Source organism: Muscardinus avellanarius, assembly GCF_963383645.1.
Source record: "Muscardinus avellanarius genome assembly, chromosome: 21".
In the NCBI taxonomy this organism is placed as follows: Eukaryota; Metazoa; Chordata; class Mammalia; order Rodentia; family Gliridae; genus Muscardinus; species Muscardinus avellanarius.
This window is the reverse complement of record NC_137807.1, coordinates 20,988,011-21,007,631: the sequence shown is the minus strand read 5'-3', so window position 1 is coordinate 21,007,631 and position 19,621 is coordinate 20,988,011. Positions and strand designations below refer to the sequence as shown.

General features: G+C 54.0%; 1 protein-coding gene across 1 annotated transcript in view; it reads left to right on the top strand.

The window, feature by feature from the left end:
* Nucleotides 1-19,621, top strand: part of MYO18B (myosin XVIIIB) — a gene marked incomplete at both ends in the record, with an annotated part of 248,379 nt that overhangs the window by 44,981 nt on the left and 183,777 nt on the right. Inside the window, 6 exons of the mRNA XM_080717797.1 lie at nucleotides 98-290; nucleotides 2,886-2,966; nucleotides 5,435-5,579; nucleotides 11,100-11,259; nucleotides 14,150-14,333; nucleotides 15,071-15,293. Coding sequence (XP_080573923.1) covers nucleotides 98-290; nucleotides 2,886-2,966; nucleotides 5,435-5,579; nucleotides 11,100-11,259; nucleotides 14,150-14,333; nucleotides 15,071-15,293 — 986 coding nt within the window. The remainder of the gene's footprint in view (nucleotides 1-97; nucleotides 291-2,885; nucleotides 2,967-5,434; nucleotides 5,580-11,099; nucleotides 11,260-14,149; nucleotides 14,334-15,070; nucleotides 15,294-19,621) is intronic.

The following is a 19,621-nucleotide window of genomic DNA, read 5'->3' as shown; positions in this document are numbered from 1 at the left end:
TGCCTCAGTTTCCCTCTCTGCTGTGGGGAAGCAGCGGGCACGGGCCAGTGGGTTTTCAGAGTCTAAGTTGTCTCTGGTCTCTCTCCTCTTCTTCTAGATCCTTCTCCTCCCAGCATCTCTCTATGGGCTCCATCACGGTGGTGGACTCTCCGGGCTTTCAGAACCCCCGGCATCAGGGCAAGGAGCGGGCGGCCAGCTTCGAGGAGCTGGGCTGGAACTACGCGCAGGAGCGTTTGCAGCTTCTGCGCTACCAGAGGACCTTCGTCTCCAGCCTGGAGCGGTACCGGGAGGTACGGCCGGGCGCGGTCAGACCCGAGGGCAGCAGGGTCCTCCTCAAAGACCCTCAGCTTCCTCCCAGGCCCCGTACACACTCCTGCACCTCTGCCGTACACGCCCTCCACGCTCCTGCCTACCTCACACACCCTTGGAAACACAAGCCGGCAGGCTCTAACGAAGTTGAAGGTGTGTGGGCCCTGTGCCCAGCGTTTCCCCTCCGGGGAGCCCTCTGCAGGAACGGTGGGTGTAGGTGCCAGGGACGCATTCGGGCACCTGTATGGACACGGCTCTGCCAGCCTCGTTTCTCTCATTAATGAAAAAGAGTTCGGCCGGGCGTGGTGGCGCATGCCTGTAATCCCAGTCCTTGGGGACCTGAGGCAGGAGGACTGCAGGTTTGAGGCCAGCCTGGATAACTTAGGGAGACCCTGTCTCAAAATACAGAAAGGCTGTAGGTGTAGCTAAGAGGCAGAATGTCCCTGGGTTCAATCCCCAGCTCCCCCTTCTAAAAATTTTTTTATTTATACATGTCTTAGAATGATTGGCGTTGCTTTGACCAAAATACTTGAGACTGGCTACGATGTAAAGATCAGAGACTTACTCCTGACAGTCCTAGGGCTGAGAGGGCCAGGGCTGCTCTGCTTCTAAAACGGCACCTCTCTGCGAACTCCAGAGACAGGGACTCTGTGTCCTCACATGGGGAGGCAGGAGGGCAGGGCAGCCACCCCAACGTGGTGTGGGGCCTCTGCTACGGGAGACTGAGTCCTGATCACCTCCGGAAGACCCCGCCTCTCCCTAGAATCACAGGGTCACATCGGCCACTTGCATGCAACGCCTGCTTATGGAGGGGCAACGTCCCACCCATCGCAACACAGGGAAAGTACATGCGTGTGCATGCGCAGATCCAGGAGCCTACCTGAGTGAACAGAGGCGGTCCTGGGCCACGTTCTTATCGCCGTATCCCATAAGACCTAGCGGCACAGCTTAAGGAAGGAAGTTTTATCTGCTCACAGTTTTGGAGATTTCAGGGTTCAGTCCATGTGGGGCCAGGTTGCATCTTGCAGAGCTCAGGGCATTGGTGCTGGGAGGCAAGAGAGGGAATTGCGGGGAGAGAGGGGGGGAGAGGGAGGGAGGGAGAGAGGGAGAGGGAGAGAGGAAGGGAGAGAGAGAAAGAAAGGGGGGAGAGAGAGAAAGAGAAAGGGGGAGAGAGAAAGAGAGAGAGGGAGGGAGAGAGAAAGAGAAAGAGAGAGAGGAGAGAGAGAAAGGAGAGAGAGAAAGAGAGAGAGGGAGGGAGAGAGAGGGAGAGAAAGAGAGAGGAGAGAGAGAAAGGAAGAGAGAAAGAAAGAGGAGAGAGAGAAAGGAAGAGAGAAAGTAAAAGACAGAGAAAGACAGAGAGGAGAGAGAGAAAGGAAGAGAAAGAGAGAAAAAGACAGAGAGGGAGAGGGAGAGAGAAAGGAAGAGAGAGAGAAAGAGAAAGAGAAAGAGAGGAGAGAGGAGAGAGAAAGAGAGAGAGAGAGAGAGGGAGAGGGAGGGAGGGAGGGAGGGAGGAACGGAGGCAGGGTGGGAGAGGTGATTGTGCACACGTGTTTGTACCAGTGCCTGTCTGCCCTGGGTAAGTGGGTAAACAGAACTCGGGCATCTCTGTCCCGCGCGAAGGCGAGGACTCCTGCTGCCGGCCACAGCGCGGAGGGGCCGCGAGGGCCCACACGCCGGGGATGGCCAGGCGTCAGAGGGAGAGTCCCGCTGGGCTCTCTTCCCAGGGTTCTTAGAGCAGCCCAGTCCACAAGACAGAAACTAAAACAGCTACCGGGGCTGCGGGCCCTGAAAGACTTTCTGCAGGATGGAAAGACTGGGGAGTTGTTTAACAGGATTTTGATTTCAGAAGATGAAAAAAGTTCAGTACACGCCATGTGTATTTTTCAGAATGTCACGCTGAAGGCCGGGAGTGGCGCACGCTTGTCATCCCAGCATTGTGGAGGCTGAGCCGGAGGACCGCGGTTCTCAGGCAGCCTCAGCTACTTAGGGAGGCCCTTTGCAAGTCAGTGAGACCCTGTTTCAAAATTAAAAAGGCTAAAAAATAGGGCTAGAGGTGGAGCTCGGAGGTACAATGCCCCTGCGTTCCATCCCCAGTACCGCAAAAAAAAAAAAAAAATCATGCCGAACCCCTTTGATATTTTCAACTAATGCATGCTTATTTCTTTTATGGGTACTAAGGACTTTTTAAAATATACTTTATTGGTGCATTGACTGTAGTCTTACTTTATAATGTAGTTCAGAGTGGTAGGGACACACATGTGCACAGCTTATGCTGAGCTTACCCCAGGGTACTGGGGGTTGAACTCAGGGGCATCCATCTTTGAGATACACCCACAACCCTTTTTATTTGTTACTTTGAACCGGTCTTGCTAAGTTGCCGAGGGTCTTGCTACCTTGCCGAGGCTGGCCTCGAACCTGTGATCCTCCTGCTTCGGCCTCCCAAGTACTGGGATCACAGGTGTGTGCCCCATGCCCGACTTTCTCTGCGACTTAAAAAAAATAATTTTCAAAAGAAAGGCTGACCACAGATGCAAATCCTCCCTGCAGGAGCTAACTTTTCACCCTGTGGTTTTTAGGAAGGGATTCCTGTGCAGTTTGACCTCCCAGAGACCTCCCCGGGGACTACAGTGGCCGTCATGGATCAGAATCCCTCCCAGGTAACAGGGGACCGGACATCCTGGGGTTCTCAAATGCTACATTTTCTGTGAAATACCAGCAAACCCAAGTCTTTGAGCCACAAGTTCTCCGGGCTGGACTGGACTCTCCCAGGAGTTCTTAGAGATCTGAGGCCTGGGGCCGCCCCTGGGTCTGTGTTGACAGGTCTGGGGGTGACCGGGGCAGCTGGAGGTGGAGATGTGTGTGAGCTGGCTTCCTTTACACCTGAGCCCATGTCATAGACTCACGCACAGGCCAGCGAGCCCGTGGTCTGAGACTCAGGCGCTCCTGGATTCTAGCTGCTCTGAAGGAGCAGGTTCAGACATACGTGCTCAGCAGAGACTGGGGCCCTTGGGCAATGGATGAGGGGACAGATGTCCTTTACTTATTTTTAATTTTTTAAAAATTTTGTTATTGAAGCCAGGGGGTATGGTGGCGCATGCTTGTAACCCCAGCATTTGGGAGGCTAAGACAGGTCGATCACGGTTTGCAGCCAGCCTCAGCTACTACTTAGTGAGGCCCTTTGCAATGCAGTGAGACCTTTTTTCAAAATAAAGAGTAAAAAAATAAAATAGGGCTGGGGGTGTTACTTGGAGGTAGAATTCCCCTGGGCCCCATCCCCAGTACCGCAAAAATTTTTTTAAAAATAAATTATGTTATCGGTGTGCTGTAGTCATACACCTTAATGGAGTACAAGATGGTGGAGGCACACATGCACACATCGCTCATTTAGCCCTTCCCCAATTCCTCCCCCGGGCTCACACGCTGTCTTTGGGGATAGCACACATGTTTAACATATGCACGGTCCTGGGTTCAGCCCTCAGCACCCCCCAAAAACCCCAGGTAGCTTACTAACAATTCATCACACATAAAATACCAACAAGGAGACAGAAATCCTTAACCCACTTTGAGGACCTCTGATCCGTCCCTTACCCTCCCCTCGTCCTAGTCCCTGGACTCTTGCCTTTGACCTGGTCATGTTTTTCTGTGAAGGAGCCTGACTTGGGTCCCATGTTGGTGACCACAGATGCACCGCTTCACAGTCTTGAGTCTCTGCCAGTTCTCCCATCTCCAAGATGGGAGTGATGCTCTCCCCGGGGCGGCTGCGCATGCCCGGGAGATGCCGCACATGGATGGCCATGGCATGGAGTTCCTACAGTGTCCTGTGATGGCCTCGGGGTCCTGCCGCCCGGGAACCCCCTCCTTTGTAAGCCACGGGGACTGCCTGCCGTGTTTTTCTTGTCCAAAGCTTTCTGGCTTGTTCCCAGCCCTGGCCAGCCTTCTCACCTGTACCCCTCCTTGGGAGGCTCGGGACCAAAGAGATAATTCGAGTGTCAGATGGGGCGGTGGTCCCAGGGCCACTGGGCTGTGGCTCCTGTGGCCACCTTCTGAGTAGAGACTGGCAGTCTGCTGCAGCTCTGATGACGAAGGCCATGTGACCTCGGGCACCCCTCTTCCTCTGGGGGCTTTGAGGAGCGCAGCCTAGCACTACCAGAGAGGTGGTTCACACAGGACCCCCGGCTTCAGTGCCCCAGCTTCCTGTGCTGGGCGCCCCGGGTGGCTGGTCCCACGCACGACCCCGGGCCACTTGGCCCGCTGTGGGCTGCGGCACTTCTTTATGGATCAGCCTCAGGATTTCCCAGCCCTCTCTGTTGCCCTGAAGCAAAACTGCAGAGATGCCTATTGCCGGACCACTGGCGAGACAGGAATTCTGCGTCTGTGCTATGGATGCAGTTGGCATTCTCCTCTGAAATGTTCTCTGATCACTCGCTTTGTGAAATTTATTCCCCAAGGCTGTAGAATAGTACAGAGGCTTTCTTTCCTTCCTTCCTTCCTTCCTTTCTCTTTTTCTCTCTCTCTCTCTCTTCCTCCCTCCTTTCCTCCCTCCCTTCCATCCTTCCTTCCTGTGGTACCAAGGATGGAACCCAGGGGCATTTTACCTTCGAGCTACACCCCCAGCCCTATTTTTTATTCTTTATTTTGAAACAGGGTCTCACTGAGTTGCGGAGGGCCTCACTAAGTAGCTGAGGCTGACCGCGAACCACTATCCTCCTGTCTCAGCCTCCCGAATGCTGGGACGACAAGCATGCGCCACCACGCCCGGCTCAATATAGAGGCCATGCGGGTAGAATCATCCCTTCCGGGCTGGGCTCTGCACAGACCCACCAGGAAGCTCCCCTTTGTTATAACCCCTCACTACAGCTCTTTGCTGGAGTTATTTCAGACCTTCCTTCTGCAGAGCAGGAAATGAGGCCCAGCGAGGTACCGTAAGTTACCTAAGGTCACGCAGCAGGTGATTCTGTGTGACCTTAGGTTGTTATGAGGTTGTGGCTCCGGTGCTGAGAATCCTGGGCAGAGCTGGAACCCAGGCGCTGGAACTTGGGCCCCCGTGTCCCATATTGGCAGCAAGAGTAGCCGGGGCAGCCTTGGTGGGGACCCGGCCCTCAGTGCCTCCTGGCCCTTCCTCCAGGTCCACTCGGCGGCTGGAGGGGGTACCGAGAACGACTGGGGGCTCTTCTGGGTCTTGGACGAGGAAGCCCGGGTGGAGGGTTCCAGCGACAGCGTGGTGCTCGAGCGTCTGCGTGCAGCCTTTGAGAAGGGAGCAGGGACTGGAGGTAAGGGTGTGAGGGTGTGGGCTTGGGCGGAGCCCAGCCTGGGCCACGGAATCTGCATATTGCTAGGAAAAGCCCTGATGAGGCCTGCACAGAAGCCATGGGTGCAGAAATGCGTGCGCGTGAGCCTGCATGGCCCTCACCTCCCCCCTTCATGAGTTCATTCATGTACACACAAGAGCGTCAGCAGCCACTGCCTGCTGGGTCCTGTGCTGTACACAGCGACCCAGAGCGACCAGCAGGGTCCTCCTGGAGAAAGATGGCGGGCTGGCTCGCGGGCTAGCACGGATAGGTATGGGAGCCAGGCCTGGCTCCGAGGCTGTGCACCGGCAGATAGGGGGCATTTCCCTGGAAACACAGGGGAGGCGCATGCAAATATGTTTAACAGGGAGGCCAGGGACAGGAAGCAGGAAAGGACAGGGCTGTCACATCACCTGGATCCGGGCGGCAGAGACCCTTGCGATCATGCCCTGACTTTAGTCTTAACCCTAAAGCCCTGGAAAGCCACGGAGGATTCTAGGCAGTGGGAGGTATGGCCAGGTTTAGGTACTGAAGGGTCCCATCAGGCTGCAGCAGGAAGGCAGGACCGGAAGGCAGCCAATCAAGTGTGAGAGAAGCTGGCCGCCGCCCAGGGAGGTGGGCGGAGCTGGGAGGGGTTTCGCCAGAAAGTGCTTAGTTTTTATTTATCAATATTTCTTCGGTACTGAGGATCGAACCCAGAGGCATTCTACCTCCGAGCTACACCCCCAGCCTGATTTTTTTATTCTTTATTTTGAAACAGAGTCTCACTAAGTTCCTGAGGCTGACCTCGAACCAGAAATCCTCCTGTCTCGGCCTCTCAAGTACTGGGATTACAAACATGTGCCACCACACCCAGCTAATCAATTATTATTATTATTAATTATTTTATTTATGGCATGGGGAATTGAACCCAGGCACATTCTATCTCCCAGCTACACCCCTGGTTCCTGTTTGTTTGTTTGTTTGTTTATTTATTTATTGGTGGTACTGGGGTTCCAGGAAGCCCTTCTACCTCCGGGCTACACTCCCAGACCTATTTTTACATTTTTATTTGGAAATGGGGTCTCATAAGCCAGCGCGCGCGGCTGGCTTCGAACCTGCGCGATCCTCCTGTCTCTGCCTCCCGAGCGCGGGGATTACATGCGTGCACCACCATGCCCGGCTTTTTTATTTTTATTTTTTTTTATTTTGAAACAGCCTTGCTAAGTTGCCGAGGACCTCCCTAAACTGCTGAGCTCCAACCTGCAGTCTTCTGTCTCAGCCTCCCGAGTACTGAGATGGCAAATGTTCTGCAGCACCACGCCTGGCTAAGCCCACAGCACGAGGTGGTGGACTGGATCGGTGGGAGGGGGCAGGGAGAGGGGAGAGGGAACCGTCATGCTGGAGCCACTGAGTCATGGGATTTGACCTCTGTGGACCCCGAGTTCAAGTCCCGCCTCTGTGCTCTCTCCCTGCGATGCTGAGCAGACCTCTCTCGCTGTTCCTTGATGCGCTTGTTAAATGGACCCAGAGTCCCCTGGCTCCTCTTTACCCAGAACGCCCACTGCAGGACTGGGTAGATCTTGGGCGCGCAGAGCTTTGCCACCAGCTGTCACCGGATCCTGCGAGTTTGTGGATGAGAGGAAGAATACGGATGGCGATGAAGGATATTATTCTTTTGTGAAGGGGTTAAAGGAGCCCCCTGTGTGGAGGCTCAGAGTTTAGGGGGCCTGACATCCGTCTCGGGATAGATTCTCTGATCCTGGGCCATAAGGACAGAGCTTTAGCGGGGTGGAGAAGCTTGTCCAAGGTCACCGCCAGTGTGTGGAGCAGAAGGTGGGTTGGAAACCGGGCTTGTCTGTATCCAAAGCTCTTGGGACCCCCAGGCACCCGGCAGTTAAGACGGCAGACACAATCGGAGACCTGATCGGTCCCCGCTGGCATGGTGACCAGGACACCTGCTCACTCATCCGTCAGCTCTTTAGGCAAATATTGAAGGAGCAGGTGACGGGGCCGCGCCGGCCCAGCCTGGGAGATATATCAGCGAACAAGACAGGCGGCTCCATTTCCACGAGGCCGGGACTGTAGCAGGAATGGGCGGTGAGGACGAAGGCAGAGGAATCTGCGAGGAGGTTGAGGACCGCGGTCCTGGCTGAGGGGTAGCACAGAAGATGCCTGAGGGTCACCTTGGGGTGTCCCAACATCAAGGGTAGAGGTCGAGGCCGTCAAGTAGCGCAGGAGCAGACCGCGCAGAAGCGATGTGGCCAGGGAGTGGAGAGGGAGCCGTGAGGAGCAGGTGGTACCCGGAGCCTCAGGAGAGAGGCTGCCCTGGGTTAAGCGCTGTAGCTGAGGAACGGCCACTGAGCCGGCACATGGGAGCCGTCGGAGGACACGGGTACAGTCTTGATGGAGCGTTCCGGGTGAAGACCCAACAGGAGTGGGGTGTGAGAAATTGGGAGACGGTCCCCTGCTGTGCGCTGAGGCCACGGTGCACCCGCGGTGGTGACTGGCAAACCCGTGTGTGGACATGGGGGGAGCCTGAGCTCACACCAGGACTGCCTTTCTTTTCTTTTCTTTTCTTTTCTTTTCTTTTCTTTTCTTTTCTTTTCTCTTCTTTTCTTTTTTCTTTTTTTGCAGTACTGGGCATGGAACCCAGGGGCATTTTACCTCCGAGCTACACCCCCAGCCCTATTTTTTATTCTTTATTTTGAAACAGGGTCTCACTAAGTTGCAGAAGTCCTCACTAAGTAGCTGAGGCTGGCTGCGGAACCGCGATCCTCCTGTCTCAGTCTCCCAAGTACCAGGATTACAAGTGTGCGCCACCACGCCCGGCTCAGGACCAGGTTTCTTTTCTTTCTTTTCTTTCTTTTCTTTCTTTCTTTCTTTTTTTTTTTTTTGGTGGTGCTGGAATTCTTGGAAACCCTTCTGCCTCTGGGCTACACTCCCAGACCTATTTTTTTTATATATATTTTTATTTGGAAACAGGGTCTCTTAAGCCAGTGAGCCTGGCTCCGAACCTACGTGATCCTCCTGTCAGGACTAGGTTTCTAAGCAGCAGCAGCAGCATCTTATCTCTCCAGCAGCCTCCCTAGAGCAAGTTCAGAGCGCTGACACCCAAATTACTCCCAGAGAGCTTGGCTCTGCTGATGATCCGCCCAGGGCTGACTCTTCTGCCAGCTGAGGAGGCATGGTGCCTGGAGGCATGGCGCCTGGAGGCATGGCACCTGGGCTCTGTGGTGTTGGGGGAGGGTCCTGAGAATATGTTAATTTCTGTTAGGAGAAAACCAAAAAATCTAAGCCAAATTCAATGTTTCTATATGTGTGTATAAGTATATGTATATGTATATATACACACATACATATACCTATATATGATAATATTAATCTATTTGTCTTTATACCAATACAGTCATAACATTGGATTTTACACACACACACACACACACACACACACACACACGCACATATACATACACAAACACACTATGTTTCGCCGGGCGTGGTGGCGCATGCTTGTAATCCCAGCATTCGGGAGGCTGAGACAGGAGGATCTCAGGTCCATGGCTAGCCTCAGCTACTTAGCGAGGCCCTCTACAACGTAGCAAGACCCTGTTTCAAAATAAAGACTAAAAATAGGCCTGGGGATGGAGCTCAAAGGTTGAATGCCCCTGGGTTCCATCCCTAGTACTGCAAAAAAAAAAAAAAAAAAGAAAAGAAAGAAAGAAAGAAAGGAAGGAAGAGAAAATAGTTGTAAGAAACAATGTAGTACCACACTCCCAATAAAAAAATAAAGGTCTGGGGTTATTCAATGCAGGGCAAGCTATCCCAGACCTGTGGACTCAACAGAGCAATACACTAAACAACCAGTTATTTGTTTATCCATCATCCATCCATCATCCATCCAACCATCCATCCAACCATCATCCATCCATCATCCATCCATCCATCATCCATCCATCATCCATCCATCATCCATCATCCATCCATCCATCCATCCAACCATTATCCATCCATCATCTATCCATCATCCATCAATCCATCATCTACTCATCATCCATCCATCCATCATCCATCCATCCATCCATCCATCCGTCCGTCCGTCCGTCCATCCATCCATCTATCCATCCATCTATCCATCTATCCATGCATGCATCCATCCATCTATCCATTTATCCATCTATCCATCCATCCATCCATTCATCCATCCATCCATCCATCCATCCATCCATCCCGCAAGTATTTCTGGGATGTTCCTGTGCCACGAAGCTGGGCGTTGCGGATAGGAAGATAAACACTTTGCAATTTCAGATGCACATCTGTAAACAGGACCAATCGCGACCACACACCGAGTGACCGCCATGATCCAGTCGCTGTACTAAAATTTGTCACACACACGGGCTCCTTTCAACAGTGCGCCTCCCGGGGAGGTGTGTGTTATTTAACACCCATTTTACAAGAGAAGGAAACTGAGGCCCAGAAGTGACGTGGCCGGGCCCCTTTCACAGAGCACTAAGGGCCAGGGACCCTGGATTTCTCACCTCTAAGGGCAGGTCCATTGGTGTTTCTGGCCGCGTCTCTTGTAACCAAGAGCGTGCCAGCGTCTCCCGGGAGTCTACTGTGCATTTTTTTGGCTGATGATAATTCAAGACAAGTTTAGGTGGCACGTAAATAAGTCGCTTAAAAATATGCAATAACTCTTTACTGCCATGCCTATTAGAAAATAAATCTCGCTTTTCCATGGAGCCTGCAACAGAGTACTTCTTCCTAAATGTACACACTTGTAAAACTGGGAATTGGCTTAAGGAAAAGACTACGTAAATCACAGCCCAGGTGCTGTGTGGTGAAACTCCTGAGGACTGTGCGCACGGACGGCGTGCGGGGACACGGGCGAGCTGGGTGAGGCGCGAAGGTGTGCATCCTTTTGGAGGTGATGCCTGTCCTTTACTAGCCAGGAGGAATGCGGGCCCTGCCTTGTTCGCTTCAGCTATCTGGAAACACTAGTTAACATGGAAACAAGCCGGGTATGGGGGCGCACGCTTGTGATCCCAGCGTTCAGGAGGCTGAGAGAAGAGGATCGCAGTTCGAGGCCGGCCTCAGCTATATAGTGAGGCCCTCTGCAACTCAGTGAGACCCTGTTTCAAAATAAAGAATAAAGCCAGGCGTGGGGGCACACGCTTGTAATCCCAGCGTTCGGGAGGCTGAGACTGGAGGGTCAAGGTTCGCAAACAGCCTCAGCTACTTAGTGAGGCCCTCCTTAACTGAGTGAGACCCTGTCTCAAAATAAAGAATAAAAAAATAGGGCAGGGGGTATAGCTCAAAGGTTGAATGCCCCTGGGTTCCATCCCTAGACACCCCCCCCACCCACACACACATAAAAAAAGAATAAAAAGTAGGGCTGGGGTGTTGCTCAGAGGTAGAATGCCCCTGGGTTCTATCTCCAGTACCACACACAAACCCCCAAAAGATGGAAGCAGTGTCCCTGCCGGACTCTGACATCCATTCCCCTGGTCCTTCTCCTTTCAGAAACCTCTGCCCTGCGGACCTGCGAGCAGCCGCTCCAGTGTGAGGTGCTCCACCAGCTAGGACGGGACCCCGTGCGCTACGACCTCACAGGCTGGACCCACAGGGCCAAGCCCAACCCCGCGGCCCTGGAGGCCCCGCAGATCCTGCAGCAGTCCAAATGGTGAGCCGCCCGGGGGGTTAGGGACACCGGGGGGTGTTTGAGGTGCCTAGATATCATCCCCAATGAGATTTCAAAGCCACCACCACCCTCAGAGGAATCCCATCCCTCCATAATAGAGAACCTTGACTCCAGTCAGAGCAGGGCCGCGTCTCCCCAGGGCCAGAGCGGACCCAGGCGGGAGGGGAGCTGGGCTGTTTGCTTTTTTAAAAATATCTCAGAGATGATGTGAGGGGCAACTTTTATGGACATCCTGGAACTCCGGGCTAGTAAAACCGAAATGACACATTTTGTAGCATTAACGAAATAAGAAAAAAGTTCTCTGCGGTCCCTGGCTGCTCGGCCCAGAATTACCGCTGGGGCAAGGGCTGGAGGGGGACCGGGGAGAGCTGGTGTCTTGTGTGGGTGAAGCGGCGAGGGAACACCAGTTGCGACGGCCCGCTCTACGCCTTACATCAGCTTGGACACTTTATAAATAACTGGCGAGTCCTTATGACAGCGTGGCGTCCTGAGCTCACTTTGACAGATGGAAACTCAGAGGCCCCTATTTGAGAGGCCTTTGATCACGGGGCTAAGGGCGTGGCAGAGCTGGGCTAGACCCAGATCCAGGTGAGCCCGGGAGAACCTTATCTCAGGACCTTATGGTCTGAGCTCATCCACATGCCTGATCCAGGAGGGCTCATGGTCACCCAGAGAGAGGAGGAGACGGGGGAGGGCAAAGGGAAGCCTAGCAGGCCCACAGAGGCCCGGTGAGCCCCGGCCCTCCCTGTCACCTGGGTGACCGTGGGCAGTCTCTCTGTCTCCCCTGGGCTGTTCTGACCTCCTCCACCTTAAACCACCACCACTGGGTCGGGCCAAAAGACTCAGCTGCAGCCCCAGAGCTTTGGGGACAGGCAGATATTTCAGTTCCTCTTGTTGCTTCCAAGCTGCAAGGCTTAGGCCTCAGTTTCCCCCTCTGGGAAGTGGGGAGGAGGATGCTGCGGCTGGGGGTTGAAGTGAGATGCTGGTGACTTATTAAGGAGCCTGGCGCTGGCCGCCTCTCAAGGTCTGTCTCACTGCCTTGAATTCCCTTCCTGCTCCGCAACCCAAGGCTGAATGAGGGGCGCCAGTGAGGTGCGCAGGTGAGCCCGGGGCATTCTGGGAAGGGAAAAGACACAGCTCTCAGTAAATAAAGGGCGCAGCGCCCTTGGGATAAACCCTATCAGACATCCCGAGACGCGCCAGGCGTCCCTAGATAGAGGTGGAGGGCAAACCTGAGTTATTTTAAGGCTCAGCTCTGCAGCCCAGGGCCTCAGATCTCGGGCTGTGCATTTAGCATTCAGATCCGGGCCCCGGCTGCAGGCTCCTGGGGACTGGCCTTGCTAAAGAGCCTTCCAGCAGCTCCTGGGTGGGCCCAAGTTTCTGAAACACTGTTTGGATCCAAGTCTTTTATTTGATAGTGGCAGAGCTGAGGTGCCCTGGAGGGAACAGTTGACTTGCCCAGGCATGATAAAAAACAAAAACAAAAACAAAAACAAAAGCAGGTCTCAGTCTAGTTCTGTAGGTAGAGACCCAGGTGCAAAGGTCAGGGCTGTGGCCTCCCTCCTCCTCCTCCTCCTCCTCCTCCTCCTCCTCCTCCTCCTCCTCCTCCTCCCCTTCCTTCTTCTCTCCTCCTCCTCCTCCTCTTCCTTCTCCTCTTCCTTCTTCTCTCCTCCTCCTCCTCCTCCTCCTCCTCCTCCTCCTCCTCCTCCTCCCCTTCCTTCTTCTCCCCTTCCTTCTTCTCTCCTCCTCCTCCTCCTCCTCCTCCTCCTCCTCCTCCTCTTCCTTTTTCTCTCCTCCTCCTCCTCCTCCTCATCCTCCTCATCACCATCATCATCATCATCATTATTATTTTCAGTGCTAGAGATAGAACCCAGAGCCATTCTACCTCCAAGCTATACCCCCAGCCCTATTTTTTATTATTTATTTTGAAACAGGGTCTCACTGAGTTGCAGAGGGCCTCACTAAGTAGCTGAGGCTGTCCGCGAACCGCGATCCTCCAGTCTCAGCCTCCCAAATGCTGGGATGACAAGTGTGCGCCACCATGCCTGGCTGAGCGCCCCTCTTTGAACAAGCAGGCTCCCCACCTTCTGCACACCGGTCTCCTCCTTCCTTGAGTGTCTCTTGAAATACCCTTCAGACCCTCCTTCGGGCCCAGTGCGTCCACCTTTGCTGACCCTGGTGACCCTGCCGTGCATTTAACCTGTTTCAAACACCTCTGGCTCCTTTGGGCAGCGCTCTCATCCTGAATGTTTTGGGTGGCCAGGCTGGGCATGGCAGACGCTATTGTGGGAGCCACGGGAGATGCCCGGATGTTTCCATGGCGGTGTGGGGGAGGGGCACAGGTCTTCTCTGCCTCCCACGCCTCCTCCCGGAGAAAGCAGGGATTTCTTTGACCTTTTTTCCCCTCCTCAAATCAGAGGGCAGGCCAGCTCAGGTTTATCGCAGAAAATACTTGAAGGCAGACCCTTGCAACCAATCTCGAAGCCAGTCCGCCATGGGGGTGGAGGAGGAAGGGCCTAGCCCTCCATTGATAGGACCTCGCAGCTACAGAAGCTGCCATTTCATCCAGGAAGCATTCATGAGCATACAGTGAGCACCTACTGCATACTAGATCTGTGCCCTCTGAGACAATGCCGGCTAGGTAGAATCGCTGCAGGTCTGCAGCCTGCAAGGGCGTCCCTAGGAACTCTATTACGGTGAGGGAGGATGGGTGAGCTTTGGGTACCAGCAGGGAGGCGCTGAGAACTAAGCTGGCATTTGTCATGCAGCAAAAAAAAAAAAGAAAAAAGAAAAAAAAGAAAAAAGAAATAGAAAGCAGGGCCAGGCTTCCCATGCCCGCTGAAGCCCTCCTCTCTCCCCCTTCCTCCTTCAGGGAAGAGCTGCGGAGCCTGTTCGAAGCCCGGGCCAAGCTGGACCCCGTGTGCCGGGCGGTGGCGGGGCTGGAGGCCACCTCCCCGCTGGGGGTGCTGCGCAGCCGCGTGGTGAGGCGGGCCTTCGCCAGCAGCCTGGGCGCGGTGAAGCGGGGTGCCCCGTGCGCCCAGATCAAGCTGCAGATGGTGAGGACCCTGGGAGCTACAGAGGCTCACCTCCTCCAAGATGGGGTGGCGGCCCATGCCATCTCTCACCTCCTAGGCGAGCCCAGGGTGGGGGCCAGGCATCCCCCACGCCTGGCGGGGGAAGAAAGGGAGGAGGGTCCGAGCTGCAGAGAGGTCATGCTGGAAGGTAGACTGGTTTAAGTTTGAAGCTAGAATCTCAGCTACTTAGTGTTGAGTCCCCGGGCTTGGGATGAGCCATAGATGCTCCTCGGCGAGGGGCCTTGTCCCCCACGAGGCTCTCTCTGTGTGGGGAAAGGCAGCAGGGCCCAGCCCTGGATGCACAGGTGCTGCCTAGATCCGGAGCACCAACCCTCAGTGGGTGAGAACATTGGCTTGGTGGGTCCAGTGAGAACAAGCTTAGTCATGGGAAGGATCTTTTAACATATTATAACAGAAAAGTCCTCGGACCAACGCCTGGGCTGTAATCCCAGCTCCTCTGCTTAGCCTCCTGTGTGGCTGGGGACACTCACTAGCCTCTTCCGTGCCTCAGTTTACCCATCCATCAGAACAGGGGCTGTTGTAAAGTCCCCTTACTTCTCACAAGTACAGACCAGGATGGAGGCAAGAGGGCCTTGGTGTAGGACTTAGGGCCTCCCAGAGGTGCCCAGGCCAGGCGGAATGTAGTTTGAAGAGTTGCCAGACACCCGTTGCCCCCCCCTGACCCTCCTGGTCCTAGCTTCCCCTCTGCTCGCTCCTAGGATGCGCTCAGCAGCCTGCTAAGACGGTCTCGGCTACACTTTATCCACTGTCTAACGCCAGCTCCAGCGACAGAGAGCAAGGGCGGGCAGGGGTCTCCCTCGGCGCTGCAGCCCGGTGGAGACCGAGCTGGGACAGATGGGCCCCCGACCCTGAACATTGCGGCGCTCAGGGTCCAGCTCGCAGGCTCTCACATCCTGGAGGCGCTGCGTCTGCACAGGACAGGTAAGAGGCAGCGGGAACAGAGCCTCTCCTCTCTGACCCTAGCACCTGCTCTCCAGTGGCCGTGGAGGGACAGACAGGAGCACCTACTGTGTGCAGGAGCCCGGGCTCTTTTCAGCAGCTCCGGGAGGGAGGGAGAGGCCATGACCAGCCCCGTCCGGTTTGACAGATGGAGCCGCAGAAGCTCAGGGGTGAAGGAGTTTCTGAGTCTCACTGCCTGGTCCCCGGCAGAGCCTGGATTGGGACCAGGTCTCTTGGACCCCAAAGCCCTTGTGATTTCTGGGGTCACCTGCATAGTCCGGGAAGGGGCTGCATCCTAATCAACTGGGACTCGGGAGGTCAACCTTCCCACTTTGAACCAGGCATGGTGGTGTACGCCTGCAATCCCAGTACTCGGGAGGCTGAGAGAGGAGGATCACAGGTTCGAGGACAGCCTCAGCAACTTAGTAAAACTCTCGGGAAATTAGCTAGACCTTGTTTCAGAAACCTAATAGAAGCCGGGCATGGTGGCGCACGCTTGTAATCCCAGCGCTTGTCCTAAGACAGGAGGATCGCACAGGTTCCAAGCCGGCCTCAGCTACTGAGTGAGGCTCTCAACAACTTAGTGAGACCCCGTTTCCAAATAAAGTATAAAATAGGTCTGGGAGTATAGCCCGGAGGTAGAAAAGCCCCTGGGTTCCACCCCTAGTACCACAGTAAATGCATGCATGCATACATACATACATACATACATACATACATACATACCAAATAGAAGCCAGGCTTTGTGGCGCACGCTTGTAATCCCAGCATTTGGGAGGCAGAGACAGGAGGATCGCGGTTCGCGGACAGGCTCAGCTACTTAGTGAGGCCCTTTGCAACTCAGTGAGACCCTGTTTCAAAATAAAGAATAAAAAATAGGGCTGGAAATGTAGCTCAGAGGTAAAATGCACCTGGGTTTCATCCCCAGTATTGCAAAAAAAACCAAACCAAACCAAAACAAAAACCCAAATATGAGAAAAAAAAGCTCACTTTTGTGTGAAAGCTGAGTACACTTGTGGGAGTCTCACGGGGATGCAGGAGGTGCTCAGAGGAGAGAGCTGGGGGACCCCAGAGGGGTACACTCCTAATCGGGCCTTGAGACGTACAGGCCGCTCCTGTCTAGGGAGGGAGGAGCCGGGGAGCAGGAACATTGCAGACGCTGTAGCGAGTGCCAGGCCTGGGAGGTGGAGGCGCCTGCGTGCGCAGGAGTGGGGTTCACAGAGAACAGGGATTGTGGGCAGCGGTGCCAATGTCTGCAGGGAAGGCTGTGAACGCTGCTGCCGGACATTCAGATCTCGGGCCCAGCTGGGGAGGCGAGGGCAGGGCTGTAACCAGAGGAATGCGGTCCTCAGGTTCAAGGAGCACGCACGCACCCAGCTCCCCACCAATACTTCATCTGAGCAGTGGAGTTTGTTCTTAAGCTTTCTTAGGACTTTCAGCACCCCCTGCCACAGGCCTCTGCCAGACCCCCTCCCAGCCTTCTCTCTGCAGAGAACAGAGTATCTGGGGCCGGCAGAAACCATCTTAATATGTCTGTGGTTGTTATTATTATTATTATTATTATTATTATTACTATTATTATTACTATTTATTATTATTATTTGGTGGTACTGGGGTTCCTGGAAACCCTTTTACCTCTGGGCTACACTCCCAGACACCTATATTTTATATTTTTATTTGGAAACAGGGTCTCTTAAGCCAGCGCGGCTGGCTGCAAACCTGCGTGATTCTCCTGTCTCTGCCTCCCAAGCGCGGGGATTACAAGCGTGCGCCACCACGCCCGGCTCTCTGTGGTCACCAAAACCCCAGCCGGTGGTCACTGCACCCCCCCCCCCCAGTGCATGGGTCAGGGAGCCTTGGGGACAGAGCACTTTACAGAGAAGCTGGGAACAGCTGAAGGCAGAGACAAGACCCTCGGTCCCCCGCACACACCATCAATTTTCCCTCCCGCTGGTGCCGCTGAGGTGGAGGGAGGTAGGTAATGTCAGGGAATGCGAGATGGTCACAGCCAACAGTGCGGCCCCGCAGCCGCAGCCGATCGATGCTGCCCGCTGGCTGCCTGGTGGGAAGCTCTGGGGCTTTGCAGGCCCCCGGGGTGTGGCCGTGCTGTCAGAGCACCTGCGTGTCCATTCCTGTCATGGTGTCCCCTCCTTGGGCCTGTCCGGCGGCCTCCCTGCAGTATCCGCCCAGCCCAGGACAAGCTCTGCAGTGAAGCAAAGGGTCTGGCTCTATCTCATGGAAAAACTTGGAGTTTTTCCCTCCCAGACCTGGTTTGATTTCTCTCTCTGTTTCTCTTTCTCTGTCTCTCTCTCTCTGTCCGTCTCTCTCTGTTTCTCTCTCTGTCTCTCTCTTTTTATTCTGAATCACTCCTGTCTTATCCACGCCCACATAAGATCTGTTTACATACATACATAGATACATGCACTAAACATTTATGATTTTGAATTTAGGCACATGTTATGTGTACACATATACCTGCCTGTGTAACACATAAACACATGTACTGTTGATTGAGCGCCTACTGTGTGCCGGGGACTTGTCAGTACACACATTCAATGAGATAAAGCCCTTAGCACAGCACCTGGGGTTCTGCTTGGTTCCTCTTGTCTGTGAGGTCTGCGTTTCTAGGGACTCAACCAACCTTGGATCAAAAAATATCAGAAAGAAAAATTGAGCCTGTACAGAATATGTACAGACTTGGTTCTCTGTCTTTAGTCCCTCATTTACCTGGTATAACAACTGTTTATACTGAATTTATATTGGACTATAATAATCTAGAAACGATTTAGGAGCCGGGCGTGGTGGCGCATGCTTGTAAACCCAGCATTCGGGAGGCTGCGACCACCGGAGGATCGCGGTTCGCGGACAGCCTCAGCTACTTAGTGAGGCCCTCTGCAACTCAGTGAGACCCTGTTTCAAAAAATAAAAAAGACTAAAAAATAGGGCTGGGGGTGTAGCTCGGAGGTACAATGCCCCTGGGTTCCATCCCCAGTATCACAAAAGGAAAGAGTTGATTTAAAGTATAAAGAGGGGATGTGTTTGGGTTCTGTGCCAATAGGCCACCATTTTATATGAAGGACCGGAGCATCTCTGGATTTTGGTGTCCAAGGACGGTCCTGGGACCAATCCCCTGCAGAGACCAGCGGGGTGACTGTCCGGGAATCGCTGCCTGTCTTGCAGCCTGCAGGCCTGGTGCACACTTGGCCGACTCCAGCCAGCTCTGTGACCCCAGGCACATCCCTAGAACATGCCTCCTTTTCCTGTCCTGTAGTAGCTCCCGGCTCCCATGGTTACCACAAGAGCTGGGTGAGCTAGCGGGGGGTGGGGGGGTAGAGCCCAGGAGTGCAGCAGGGTGCGGGAAGGCACCGAATGCACGTTAACCGCCGCCTTCACACCAGCCACCACTGCGTTCATCCTCACAGTGACTGTGTGAGGCTCAGCCTCGCCATTATGTTGTCAAGTAGAGATCGAATATCCCAGAGGTGCCATCCTTTGTCTCCAGTTGCGGGGCTCATGAGGACAGAATAGGGATGTGAGCCCAGCTAAGTCTGACCTGAGAGACAGATGTAGGCCCGCGACCTCCTGGCTCCCACATCTCCATGCTGTCCGCCTCCTTTGCAGCTAGCCCGAGACCCTCCTCATTCCCCACGGAAGACTTGGATCGACCACACTCCTGTGCTAGCTCCTCCCCGGGTTTATGCACACAGCTTGTTGTGACATCTCAGAAATGGCGTTACCATCCCACCAGAAATTCTCCAGTGTGGCTGGTTTGGGGCCTTTCTCAAGCAACCAGGGCTCCACCATGCTCCTGCACCCAGGGGGAGCCCAATCTGTGAGGCCTGGAGTCTGAATCCCATGCCCTGGAACCCAGCCTCTGCTTACCTTTGACTACTGTCCACTGCATCTCACTGCCTGCATTTGTTTTATTTTATTTATATTATTGTGGTACTAGAGATTAGACCCAGGGGCATTCTAAAGCTATACTCCCAAGTACCTCATATATATATATATATATATATATATATATATATATTTATTTATTTAGCTTGGAAACAGGGTATTGCTAGATTGCTTAGAGTCTCACTAACCTGCTGAGGCTGTCCTCGAACCTGTGATCCTCCTGTCTCAGTCTCCCAAGTGCTGGGATTACAGACTTGTGTCACCACGCCCGGCTTCACTACCTGGGTTTCCATCCCAGCTGGGAAGCTTACTATTCTGTGTGATGAGGGGAATTTACCTTTCTGGGCCTTGATTTCCCATTCATAAAATGGGGATAATAAAGAAGGCCCCAGAGTGTACGTAGTGCAAGG